Raw genomic sequence first — 13,451 nt, forward strand, 5'->3', positions numbered from 1 at the left:
GCATACTTTCAAAGATTTTATTTCATATTGTACTATATTTCAGAGTACCATTCTTTCGAAGTGTTTTACATATAAAATAGAACAATTTAAATGTAATTTTAGAGGAGCATGATTATAGAATTTGAAGCAGACTTCAAAAGTGAATAAAAGAAAACAAAATACAACTGTCATAATATTGATCTTTGTAATGCAGTAAAACACTTTTTATGTTGTATTTGAAAACTACAAGGGGTTGTTTTAAAAAAAAATATTTACAGTATACTGAATAACAATAGTAATAATTGTAATAATTTATTAAAATTATATGGTGGTTTATTCAACTACTCTGTAATAATCATAATACTGTTACTATTTAGATAACCTTTTTTATAAAAATCATGAGGAAATGAGCTTACTAAATTGATACCTAAATATATGACATGAATGGAAATATAAATAATTCAGCATGTGCTTAATGTTTCACCATCTGCCCAGTTTATTCTATATTTCAGCCTATAACTTGCTAGGCAGACAAAATGGGATGAAAACTGGGTCTGTACTCATTAAATTGAATGACTGAATTGCTGCATGTAGAAATCAAACAATATTGTATTTTTAAGATATTCATTGAGTTCAGCTCATGACAAATCCAAAAAATAATTATCATATATTTTTATAGAGATAATGTTTTATGAATTCATGTACATATTCTTACTGGTCTCATTTATTTGTCTTTGAACCCAACCCTTAAATATGCCCATATATGCTTTTCCATGGCTACTATGGGAAATATGCCTCCAGGTCTGCATTATTCTGTTCCTTCTTGTCATTATGGAAACCAACAAACTGCATATGGGATGATGGCAGGTAAGAAATACTTTCTGAAATAAAACCTATAGCATTTTGAGCCTGTGAGAATAATAAAGACAATTTCAAGTAATTGTTAATTGAAACTGTAGCTTACCTGTGGCAGTTACCAAAATCTTCTGCCAAAGTGAGTGCTAGTCTAAAAGCCTGAAAATCTCATAATCATGGCTACTTGAAATTATTTTTGGTCCACTAACTAATATTGTCATTGTGTTTTCACAAAGTGTTAGCATGTATAGAAAGCATGGATATTAAGTACAATAAATACATATTTGGATTGTGTCTCCATTGATTTGTAAATGCTTACATAAGAAGGTCTTATGATCCATGAGAAGTATCTCAATAAAGGCCTTTCTTTGGTCTTGTGTCATTATTATAAAAATAATTTCTCCTTTAAGTTGAATCTGAATTCCAAATAACTTCATAATTTATTTATGTACCTTTCTTGACAATATGCCAGAAATGGTTTCACTTCAGGAGTGGTTTTCTTTTTTCTTCAAATTCGCATTCTAGCTTATAGAACTGCTTTTTTTTTTGAACGACTGTCACCCAGATACTAACTAGGCTTGGCTTGGTTTAACATCCCAGCATAGTTACTGATACTTCCTTTCCCTTGTGCCAAGGGGTATTACATACTGCAGTAAAAATAAAAATGTTTTCTTTTGTTGTAATTCATTTGTTTATCTTTAAGAAAAAGGAACAACCAAAAGAAAGGGAACTATGGAAAAGAGAAGCAGTTTCACTCCAATTTCACTAGACTGTTTATGTTGCAGTTAGGACACTATGTAGACCAGTGTTTTTCAACCTTGGCAACTTTAAGTCCTGGCCAGCCCTAAAGTCCACGTGCCTTAAATTTTCCAGAGTTGAAAATACTGATGTAAATCTTTGTAGAACAGTTCATAGTACTTCTTATTCACCTACATTATTTATCATGGCAATTCTCCATGTGAAATAATTAAACTTCCTAAAAAGAATCTTGGCATCCATTAAAAAGAAAAAAAAAAGCTTCCAGATAAATATTCAGTGGAAAATTGCAAGAGGTTCTAAATAAAACAAGAAAAATACATAGTATTATTTATAGGTGACTGGATTGTCTATGTAGAATCTCAAGCATCCAGGTCATGGTTGTCCCAAAGGTGCTTTTTCAAAAGGCAACTGGACTTTCTTTGTTTTTCCTTGAAGACATTTCGCTTCTCATCCAAGAAGCTTCTTCCATTTTGACCGAATGGTAGAGAATGGAAGGATTTATATTCCTTGCACTCAACTTGGTCATATCCATGGCCTAGGGCCGGGATATTTACGGGACCGCCTACTGCCACCATTAGCCTCTCACCGACCAGTGCGCTCTCACAGAGAGGGCCTCCTCCAGATACCGTCAGCTAAACAATGTCGGCTGGCGACCTCTAGGGGGAGGGCCTTCTCTGTGGGGGCCCCTACCCTCTGGAACGAGCTCCCTCTGGGGCTTCGTCAACTCCCCGATCTCAAGTCCTTCCGCCGCGAGCTGAAGACGCTGCTGTTTCGAAGAGCAGGATTAGCCTGAATGTAGTTTTAAATTGGGATTTTTAAAAAAGGGGTTTAAATGAGGTTTTAAATTTGTATTTAAAAGTTAGAGCATCAATTGAATTTAACTATCTATTCTTTAGCTGTTTTTTATCTATTATATGTTTTCTGTTGTTTTTTGTCTGTGAACCGCCCTGAGTCCTTCGGGAGATGGGCGGTATACAAATATAATAAATAATAATAATAATAATAATAATAATAATAATAATAATAATAATAATAATAATAATAATAATAATAATAATAATGAGAGTGATAACAACCAGATGACTGCAAGCAATATGAATCCTTCCATTTTCCCCCATTCAGTCAGAACTGAAGAAGCTTCGTGGATAAGAGGTGAAATGCCTTCAAGGAAAAACAACGGAAGTCCAGTTGCCTTTTGAAAAAGCACTTTTGGGACAACCATGACCTAGATTACTGAGAATCTCCATAGTCATTCCAATCACCCATAACTAATACTATATGTTTTTCTTGTTTTATTTAGAATCTCTTGCAAACAAAGAAAGTCCAATTGCTTTTTGAAAAAAGCACCTTTGGGACAGGTGATTGGAATATAAAATCTGAAAGATATGAACTGGAAATTACAGAAAGATTTGGATGAGAGTATTTTCAATATCTATGTCAAGCAGCATGGATGTAAATCTTATCTGTGGATATATCAAGTCAGTCGAGACACTTCCCGATGCAGATTATAAAAAAGATCATGGCTTATTGGTATCAGTTATATAGGATATATTTATAAAAATTTTAAAAAGTACAGGTTCTTCCTCACTACAGCACAAAATCCATGTTGTCAAGTGGACTAAGTGCCACAAAATATGCTGGCTCAAGGATGTCCATCTTCTAAGAGCCGCAGGGAAAAAGGTAGATCGGATGGAAAAACACTTCTTTATTGACAATTACTGGGATCAGAAGTCCAGTTGGTCTTTTACAATCAGTTATCCATTCTCTGGTGCTTTTCTCTCCTCTCATTTTTTCTGCTGCCCTTGTCAAGAGAATTTGGGAGAAGAGGAGAAGCCCAGTTCACTTGGAGGAGATGAAAGAAACTACAAGGTGGTTCTTGGAAGAGCACAAGATATTGCTGCAGATAGGTCAAGATGGCAAGCATTTGTCCATATAAGCATCTAATTCCCTTACTTCCATTAGCTTCCCTTTTTCTTAAATTTATCTACAGAATAAACAACAGTATTTTAAATTGAAATATTTCTTAAATGTTCAATATCTAGGAGGCTCCAATCTGACAAAAGCTGCACTAGATGTATATGATACAATGCATTTTTTAAAAAAAGAAAAAGTTGCAGGAATGATTCTTATTTATTAATGCTATTACGGGCTAAAGCTAAGTTGGAATTCTTTATCTCTCAATTGATATTCTTGCAGTCTCCTCTCCCTCCCGCCCATCTCTAATAGGTATCAAGCCTACTGCTCCAGATGTGCTGGCAGCAAGCTTCTCTCAAAGCCGTATTTTGCAGACCTGCAGCATGTCTCATCCCAATGTTGTGAATGGAGTTGGCACTTTACAAGGCAAGTCTCTTATTTAAACTAAGAGTTGTCTTCCTATGATCTTGATAGGGTCTCATTGTCTCTTTTTCAGCTCAGCCACTGCTGGCTCATGCTTAATCTGTGCAGATTCTATCTACCTTGTACTTGTGTACTTGGTTTTCTTACCAAAATGAGACCCTACATTTATCACCATTGAACAGAATTTTGCCAGATACATACAACCTATCAAGGTTTTTTAAAACACGAGCCTGCGTTCTGATGTGTTATAATATCTTTCACTTTTGTATCATTTGCAAATTTTCTCAATGTATTTCTAGATCTTTAAGTTATTTATAAAAATACTGAAGAACACTGTGCCAAGAACACTACTTTCAGATACTTTCATGCATACCTCCTTCATGTAGTCATAGATCCATTAAGGACCATACACTGGGCATGGTTGTTCAATCTACTATTAATCTATGTGGTTGGTGGATTACCCATCCTTCACTGTTTTATCTAAAACAGTGTACACTGTATATGTGTAGAGCCAACTTATTCAAATGCTTACTGAGGTTTAGATATTTTCCATCCACACCATTCTCTTAGTCTAGTAATATAATTACCTGGCTAAAAGATTTGTCTGTCGTGATACATATTTTAATATAATCACACTGGCTTCTAGTAATCACCGTGATTTTTCCTAAGTGCTTGCAAACTCGTTGTTTGCCTATTCTTTCTGGGATTTTCCCAGGTATTGATTCCTTATTGGTCTACAGTTTTCTACCTAACCATGCTGCTTCTTGTTCTCTTCTTCTATTTCCTTCCACTTTTTCCAGCATTATAAACCTTTCAGTAAAGGTAGATGTTTTTCATAAAGCCTCCCTCCCTTAAAGCCTTCAGCTTAAAAATTGAATAAATATGGAGAGAATACCAGGCTTGCCTAATTTTTGCAAACTTAAGAGCTAGTGCATTTTAACATATTCTGTTTGGAATGAGGTTTTTTAGTCCCATTTTGTTCTATTTTGTCCTATTTCCATGATGACAATGAAATGTTTTGGGATTCCCATTCTCGTAAACACATTCCATAATTTGACTTGGTTGATCCAGTCAAGGACTTTTCTACAATCAGTGAGGCTCATGTTGATTTGATATTTTCTGGATTTTGCATTTAACCAATGTGAATGAGCAATGATGTCTCTTCTAAAACCAGCTTGATTACCTGGTAATTTCCCTTTTATAAAAGGTTATTATCTGAATCAGATGATACTAAGCTTTATTTTGCAAGTTTGTAAAATTAAGGTATTGTATAATTTGTACTATTTTTAAATTTCCTTTCTGCTGGCTAGTATATCATTTTCCAAATTTGCTATAATACCTTGGTTGGAACTTCTATTCTTCTATTACTTACCATATTTTTGTGAATAATCCATTAACTCCTGAAATCTTCCAACTTCCACTTAGAGTGGTGATCTATCTTAATATTCTGATACTAAAGATCTTTGTACTTATGGAATATCTACTAAGATTTCTTTGATGTCAACATCTCTACTGTATGGTAGTTCACTATACTCTTTCCATCTTAAAGATGGTCTTTTAAAAAAATCAGTTACTCTTTGTCCAATGTAGATTTACCAATCTGAGGTTTCAACAGCCTTCTGAGCTCAGAGATCTTTTGAATGACTTTTTTTTCTATTCTGTTTCATCTTTAATATCTTTACAGATACCATTATAATACTGTTGTTAATATTCAGGCACATGTTGTCTAAAAACAATTGTGACTGAATTCAAATCACTAACGATGTAAGACCCATTCTTTACCAATGATTGATATACACTTAACAAAATTTTTAAAAACAAGATTTTTAAAAAAGGGGTTTAAATGAGGTTTTAAATTTGTATTTATAAGTTAGAGCATCAATTGAATTTAACTATCTATTCTTTAGCTGTTTTTATCTATTATATGTTTTCTGTTGTTTTTTGTCTGTGAACCGCCCTGAGTCCTTCGGGAGATGGGCGGTATACAAATATAATAAATAAATAAATAAATAAATAAAATTAACACAATATTTTATCTCCTTAAAACTGGTCTTTAATCAGAAAGCTGTATGTGTTTTGCTTCTGAATAGGTGGTCTCACTCCTTGCCTGTATAAATTCCCTGAGCATGCTCTGAGTGCCAGTTCATGTGCTCTAGGCCACAGCTTTACTTCCATGCATCCATCTCTACTTGGAACTGATCCTACCACTGATTTTAAGCAGGAATTTCGGAAGAAGACCAAGTCACTTGATGAACCAATAGATATGGATTCTCCAGAAATTAGAGAGTTGGAGAAATTTGCTAATGAGTTCAAGCTGAGAAGAATTAAGCTAGGTATGTAATTCATGCAACTAGACAACTGAAATGTATTTTTATTCTAAAGTATCATATTCAGTGACTGGAAATAACTACACCTACCACTCTTTTTTGACCTTGGATTTTTAGTTTGATTCTTTAGACCTATTTTCTTTCGGCAGGTTATACACAAACAAATGTTGGAGAAGCTCTAGCTGCAGTGCACGGCTCTGAATTCAGCCAGACTACTATTTGCCGGTTTGAAAACTTGCAACTGAGTTTCAAGAATGCCTGCAAACTAAAGTCCATATTAACTAAGTGGTTGGAGGAAGCAGAACAAGTAGGAGGTATCACAGATTTTTTTAAAAAGTCAAAACTATTTGCTTTATGTGCAAGACTGTGCAGCATTTGAACCTGAAAAGTTTTGAACAGACATGGATACACACCTAGCACCCATCAGCAACTTGCTAAACTAAATGAACATTAGGTTTAGGATAGTGCTGTGGTTGTGGAGTGCAGCCATTGAATTTAAGTAAGAAATGTAGCTATTTTAAGGACTTGTTAAAAGGGACAAAAATGTGGTATTCTTTGTGCTCCAAAGAACTTCTTTCCTTTCAAAACCTAAATACTACATTGCATGTTTAAGATGGTACATGGATAAGTGAAAATATAAATGAAGCATGTTTGTTTTCAGACAATAATTCCATTATTTGTTAAAGGAATAACTGAATTATTCTCACAATCTATGTCCATGTCTAGTGCCATGTATCTGTAGAAAGCTAAGCTACTGTATATTTGCATTATAACAAACATTGTGTTTGTTTCTATGAGCATATGTATCTACATATGTAGAGTCCCTTCACACTGACCATAGTAAATAGAGACCAAATACATTAATGTTATGGAAACAGTATGATTCTTTTTACACTACACATGTTCACTGAATGTATGGGAAATGTGCATATAAACAAAATCAAGTAATATTTCCACAGCCTCACTGACAGAAATAGTAAAGTACAATCTACAGCTTAAACCAGTAATCCTAAATATGGTCCTAAACTCTATCACTTCAGGCAATTATAAAGCTACTTTAAGAATTATTATGAAGCATTATGATGAAGCCAATTATGAAGCATTTCCTCAGAAGATCATGAATATTAGATTTACACAAATGCAAAGGCTGCAGAAATAATGTCAGCAGAACAAATGTTCTTGGTCAAATATAGTCAGATTCATATATATTGGGAGAATGATAGGTTTTTTGGGGGGCATTTGGTCTCTGTACACAACCACACTGAATTTGAAATGAACATCAACATCAAAATGAACTAAGTGGAGTGTTTCAGTTTTAAGTCAATGGGTTTAACAAAGTGTGGCATTATACATTGAGGAATTACAACTATTTTAATACATGCACCCAGTGGTGGGATTCAAGTAATTTAACAACCAGTTCTCTGCCCTGATGATTTCTTCCAACAACCAGTTTGCCAAACTGCTCAGAAAGTTAACAACCAGTTCACCACCCGAAGTGGTGCAAACTGGCTGAATCCCACCACTGCATGCACCCCAATTTTTGGTGACTCATAAATAATAGGACAAATGGTTGACAAGCAGTTCCAGGTCTGCCTTGTTCACCAATTAGTCCATGACAAATCAAACAGATAAAGATCTGGATTTGGTTCTGAGCGTTACATTTGCATTTGGTAGCAGTTCACTGGAACATTCAACATGATGTCCAAAGAGGTATTATACAAGTGAAAGAGGCCACTATTAGACTGAAAAAACAAAAAACAAAATCAACCCATCAGAGAGATAGGAAAAACATTCAAGAGTTTGAAATATAAAAGAATAAATTAACTATTAGGCTCAGCAGCACCAAAGGATGTAGAAGACCATGGAAGAGGACTAAAGCGATGACCAGAGAATTCTGTCATTGGTGAAGGAAAACCTTTGGTGAAGGAAATTTGCAACATTGGCCAAGTCAAGAAACACTCTTAAGGAGGTAGTAGACATGTCATTATCAAAGTCTACAGTCACAAGATAGCTTCGTGAATGAGGCTTCACAAGAAAGTGTAAAGCACCTTGGTAATACTCCTGAACAGAAATATCAGATTAGACTTTGTCAGAGAACACCTAAAAGAGCCTCACCAATTATTGAATAATATTCTTTGGACTGATGAAATCAAAATTAACTTGTAGCAGAATGAAAGAAAAAGTATAGAAAACTAAAGGAATAGAGGCAATGTTATGGCATAAGTATATATGGTTGTCAATGGAACTGGGTCACCAGTGTTTATTGTTGACTTGACTGATAATAAAAGGCAAAGAAATGATCTCACTGATCTCAACCCAAAAAAGCATACTGTTTATTTACTGAAGGCAAAAAGATGCACAAAAAGCAACAAATGAAGGCTGCAGTACAGGTGTGACAAAGCATCTTAAAGGAGGAAACTCAGTATTTAGTCATATCCATAGGTTCCAGACTTTACTGACTGCAAAGGGTTTTCGTCCAAGTACTAAAAATAATCCTTATATTTGTAATTATGTTAGTTTCTCCCAGCATTAATGAGCCACCAAAAATAGAGGTGGGTATATTAAAATGGCTGCAATTCCTCAGTGGTTAATGGGTGATCAGACTGTTGTCAAACACCTTGAATTAAGTAATTTCACTCACATCTTGACTGTTTCATATCAAATTCAATGTGGTACTGTACAGAGACCAAATACCAAAAAACTTATCATTATCCCAATATACACAAACTGGATGCTCCTGATTGAAATGTGTCCTTTTAACAGCCGTATTGCACAAAATAATTCTAAACAATTTAGCATTTATACAAGACCATAGCAACAATAATGCATGTTTGTCATAAGAAACATAAGAAGTCATAAGAAGTTTGAATTTTAACAAACTGTATTTTAACAAACTGTATTGCACCTATCCTCTGGGATGATAGGAAGGCCTGGAGGAAGGTTGTCCATGGGTCGTGATGGGTCGGACATGACTTCGCAACTAACAACAATTGCACTTATCTCTCCCTATCACATACAAGCATATCTTTTATAAAATACCAAATACAAACAGAAACAAATATTAAACACAATGCAGGTAACACAAGATGTTTTGCAACGTTGTCATTAACTACCTGAAATTAATATTTTTAATTATTTTTTCCACTGTATAGCTCTATACAATGAAAAAGTTGGCATGAATGAACGGAAAAGAAAACGCAGAACCACCATTAGGTAATAAAAATGCACCTTTTCCATATATATAGTCCTCAGGAGTGATAGGAATTCTGACTTGATGATTAGGCTTCTCAACTATATTTTCTCATAACCATCTACAACTTGTATGCAACTGTTTGGACATGCCTGTTTAAACTATTAGGTTTCAATGAATTTCTAAATGAACAGTGTGAGACACAACTTCTGTGAGCTGTGAAAATAAATATTACACGTTTCTGCAAAATATGAACAATTGAAGTTGAAAAGAAGTTGGATTTTACAGCAATACAATACAAAATGTACTTCCAATTCAACTATGAAGTGCTCAGTAGGCATGCAGGAAGCAGGCAGGCAGGGAATGTGGAACTATTTCCTAAATCTGAAAATTATTAAAAGTCTTTTGGGAGATCTCAAATATGCAATACAAGTAAAGGTATCCAAGAATATTTCTGACCTAGAAAACTACTGCAAGGCAAGGTGGGAAAAATTACAAATAAAAATAGAAAGATTCTTAGATGGTTACAGAAAATATTTGAAAAATATTAACTTGGCCATAATTACAAAAATAAAAATAAAATACTGATTGGAGGGCATCCTAACTTCTCTACCCTATTATTCTAAATTTCTAAACAACATTTAAATATTTGTTTATATTCTTAGAAAAGAATCTTGTTTTTTACCTTACTGAGATATCAAGTTATGTTTAATGAAGAATCCATTGAAACACATATTTTAATCTAAACAACTTGATTCTTTCAACAATCAAAACAGCAACAAGTGTTTCTATTGTGTTCATATTAATTTTTGCATCGTTGTGTGCTATTTATAATTTTATCAGATTGTAAACTGCTCGAAATGGGTGCAGTTTATATGATCACATCGAACTTCAAAATCACTATCACTAATATTTAACAGAATACTGCTTTTATACCAAAACTGAAGTACTGTGCTGCCCTCTTGTGACTAGAATTGTTGGTACAGTTATATTGCATTTTGAAATGAATTCTGTTAAAACTAAGAATAAAAATGTTATTACTGTATAGAATCTTTTATAGCATTTATAAGCAAAATCAAAGCAACTGTATCAAAGCAGAAAAGGATCTTTGTGAACCAAATTGACACAAAAGGAAGCAAAATAATTTGCTCACAGGATTAAGAGAAAGACAAGAGACATTGTCTTCATTCTCATTTGTCCTTAGTATTCCCTAGATAAATGGAACTATTCATATTCATTATTTCCAGGAAGGTAAGTCATAAAATATGTCAATAATATCAAAGCAATAGTAAGGGGAAGGAACAGCAGCAAAGGACAATTATCTAAATATACATCATTTAGAAGTACTGAGAGAACCATGAGCCTTGGATCCTTTCTTCCTGTAATTTGTTACTTTTTCTTTCTTATATTGAATGGGGAACATAAGGCCAATGAAGACAATTCTTCTCACTGTTGTCGCTGAGGCCTTCTAAATAAGCACTGACAATAAGGTCAAGCAGCAGCCAAAAGCAGAACATCAGCAGGCCCCTATAGCTCTCAGCTATGCGCAATAAGCTTACAATTGCCATTAGCCCTAGGACTCTTCTTTAAATTTTGGCAATAGCAATACAATTACATTAGCCAAATCATCTATATATCTCTATCGATCTATCTATTTAGAATTTTTGTTCTTTTGAGATTCTTTCTGGAAAAAACTATCTGCAAGTCTACTGAATTAAAAATTTAAATCTAATGCCACTCTAATGAATATTATCTGGTAAGGGGACGAATGGCAACATAGGATTTCAGAGCTGAAGAATTGCCTTGGATAAGAAGCGAAACGTCTTCAAAAAAAACCCAGAAAATCCATTTGCCTCTTGAAAAAGCACCTTTGAGACATAGGATATTAAAAGTTCCACAAATTGTTTTGCTAATCTCTTTTTATGTTACTTTAGGCACTGATTGGGGTGAACATGGAAGTGTCCTTCCCCAGAACCCTTGTTCTATAGTCTATCTGTTGTGTACCCAGACATATAAAATGTACACATGATTTCACTCTCTTTGCAACACAGAGATACTGATTAAATATAATAAGGTACACGCTGTTTTCACAAAGCACAAAGAAAAGCTCTGTTTGGAATATAATTGCAATATGGTATTTTTCTTTTCAGTATTGCCGCAAAAGAAGCTTTGGAAAGCCATTTTGCAGAACAGAGCAAGCCTTCATCTCAGGAGATCATGAGAATGGCAGAGGGGCTCAATCTGGAAAAGGAAGTGGTGAGAGTTTGGTTCTGCAATCGAAGACAAAGAGAAAAGAGAGTAAAGACAAGTTTACACCAGAACACTTTTAATTCCATTATTAAGGACCATCAAGAGTGCTAGAATTCTTTCCACAGACAAATGAATTTCTTAGCTTCGTTTGAAAAACTTCTTGCCCTACTACACAAGAAAGAAAATAGCATATCACCTTTATAAATGTATTTAATAGTGAAAGTTTATGTATTTCTGTAAGTACCTTTACTTAAAAGAAGACATTAAAACTATGTACTTCAAAAATGATTGAGAAGAACACTTCACACCTCCCTGCTATTCATTAAGATGTTTCTTTTTCTTCAGGATTCTACACCAGCTGGAAAAAGAAGCCTAGCTATTTAAAAGTCATATCAACTTTAAATTATGCCTGTGCAACTTCTAGGCCATTCTTCAAAATCATTTGTGAAGGGTCTATTGCTCTGGAAGACCCATCATATTAGTGCAGAAAGACAAGATATTTGGAAAGCTCAAAAACATGCATTTTTTTTCCTGTTATGAAGACTGCTTGGTCACTTTATTGCCTACATTTTTAGTTTTTGCAAGGAGTAATTCTTGGTGCTGGAAAGGAAAACGTATCTAATATTTGTTAAAAATATCAAATATACCAATAAATTAAGCATACCAATAATACGTTCTTTATATTTAATTAAATCAGTTTTTAAAAATTGTATATTGATATTTAAATGGGAAGCATTATGCCAAGCCCTATTTGGAATTTGGAGATCCTGTTGTTAGCAGATAAGTTAACTTGGTACTATCTATCTCATTCACAAAATGGCTATCACAAAACAACATCACCCCTGATTTCCAACCCCAAATCGGATACCAAAAAAATGTGATTATAATATTTATATACTGTAGTTGTTTAATCCAATACTTTATTGGCATCATTTATAGTTAAACTGAATTAGTATAAAATATTACAATATAAAGTTATTTCTCTCTCCTACTAGGGCTGGAAAAATTGCAGAAATTCCTAAAGCAGGAAGAGATGAGAAAACAAACAAACAAACTGAAATTGAAAAATTGCCAAGTTAAATTCTGCCTCATATTGGGTGCATTTTTCCTGTCTACTTCTTCTATTAGATGTTTCCTTTAATCTGCAATTATAAAATAATTAATTTTTAAACATAATTTTCAATATTTCAGCTGAGGTAGTATTTTAAAGATATTTTTCACCAGATGAATTATTTCTCCTCATAATTAAGTTTATTCTATACAAATTATTATAGATGATTTGCAAGCAAAAAAAGAAAACAAAATTTTTAAAAAATTACAATTCTTTTTCAAAAACTGAAGTTATTAATTTAACTAATATCAAGTATCTGAATAAAGCCAAGTACAGATGAGAAGATTAACAGAATATAGTTTTTTTTAAAAAACGTCATTATCTAGCATTCACATGCTGTGTAACACAACTCTGCTCATGCCTGGGCAGAAGTTCAATTCAATTAAATGGAGCTTACTTTTAGGTATTAGTATATAAAAAATTGCAGCTTAAGTAACCAATTGATAAATGATTTCAGACCCATACTATGCAGTAATGCAAATTAAATCTATCAAATTAAATTGGCAATTAATAGTTAAAAGACTTTTACATTTTTACACAATGGAAGCTTACACAACCTAACCATAGTGGAATATACGGTATTAAATATTGCTGTAGCTATAAAATCAAATTTCATAATATTTAAGTAATTTGATACGATGCA

At 33.6% G+C, this 13,451-nt stretch overlaps 1 protein-coding gene across 1 annotated transcript; it reads left to right on the forward strand.

The window, feature by feature from the left end:
• Positions 1-683: 683 nt before the first annotated feature.
• On the forward strand, positions 684-11,850 carry POU1F1 (POU class 1 homeobox 1; the record flags this gene model as incomplete). Its single annotated transcript, XM_058185218.1, has 6 exons — positions 684-846; positions 3,820-3,933; positions 6,021-6,263; positions 6,407-6,571; positions 9,410-9,470; positions 11,598-11,850. Coding segments are annotated over 6 exons (957 nt in total), but the record flags the coding sequence as incomplete, so codon positions are not given.
• Positions 11,851-13,451: the final 1,601 nt, after the last annotated feature.

Source organism: Ahaetulla prasina, chromosome 5 (assembly GCF_028640845.1).
Source record: "Ahaetulla prasina isolate Xishuangbanna chromosome 5, ASM2864084v1, whole genome shotgun sequence".
NCBI lineage: Eukaryota > Metazoa > Chordata > Lepidosauria > Squamata > Colubridae > Ahaetulla > Ahaetulla prasina.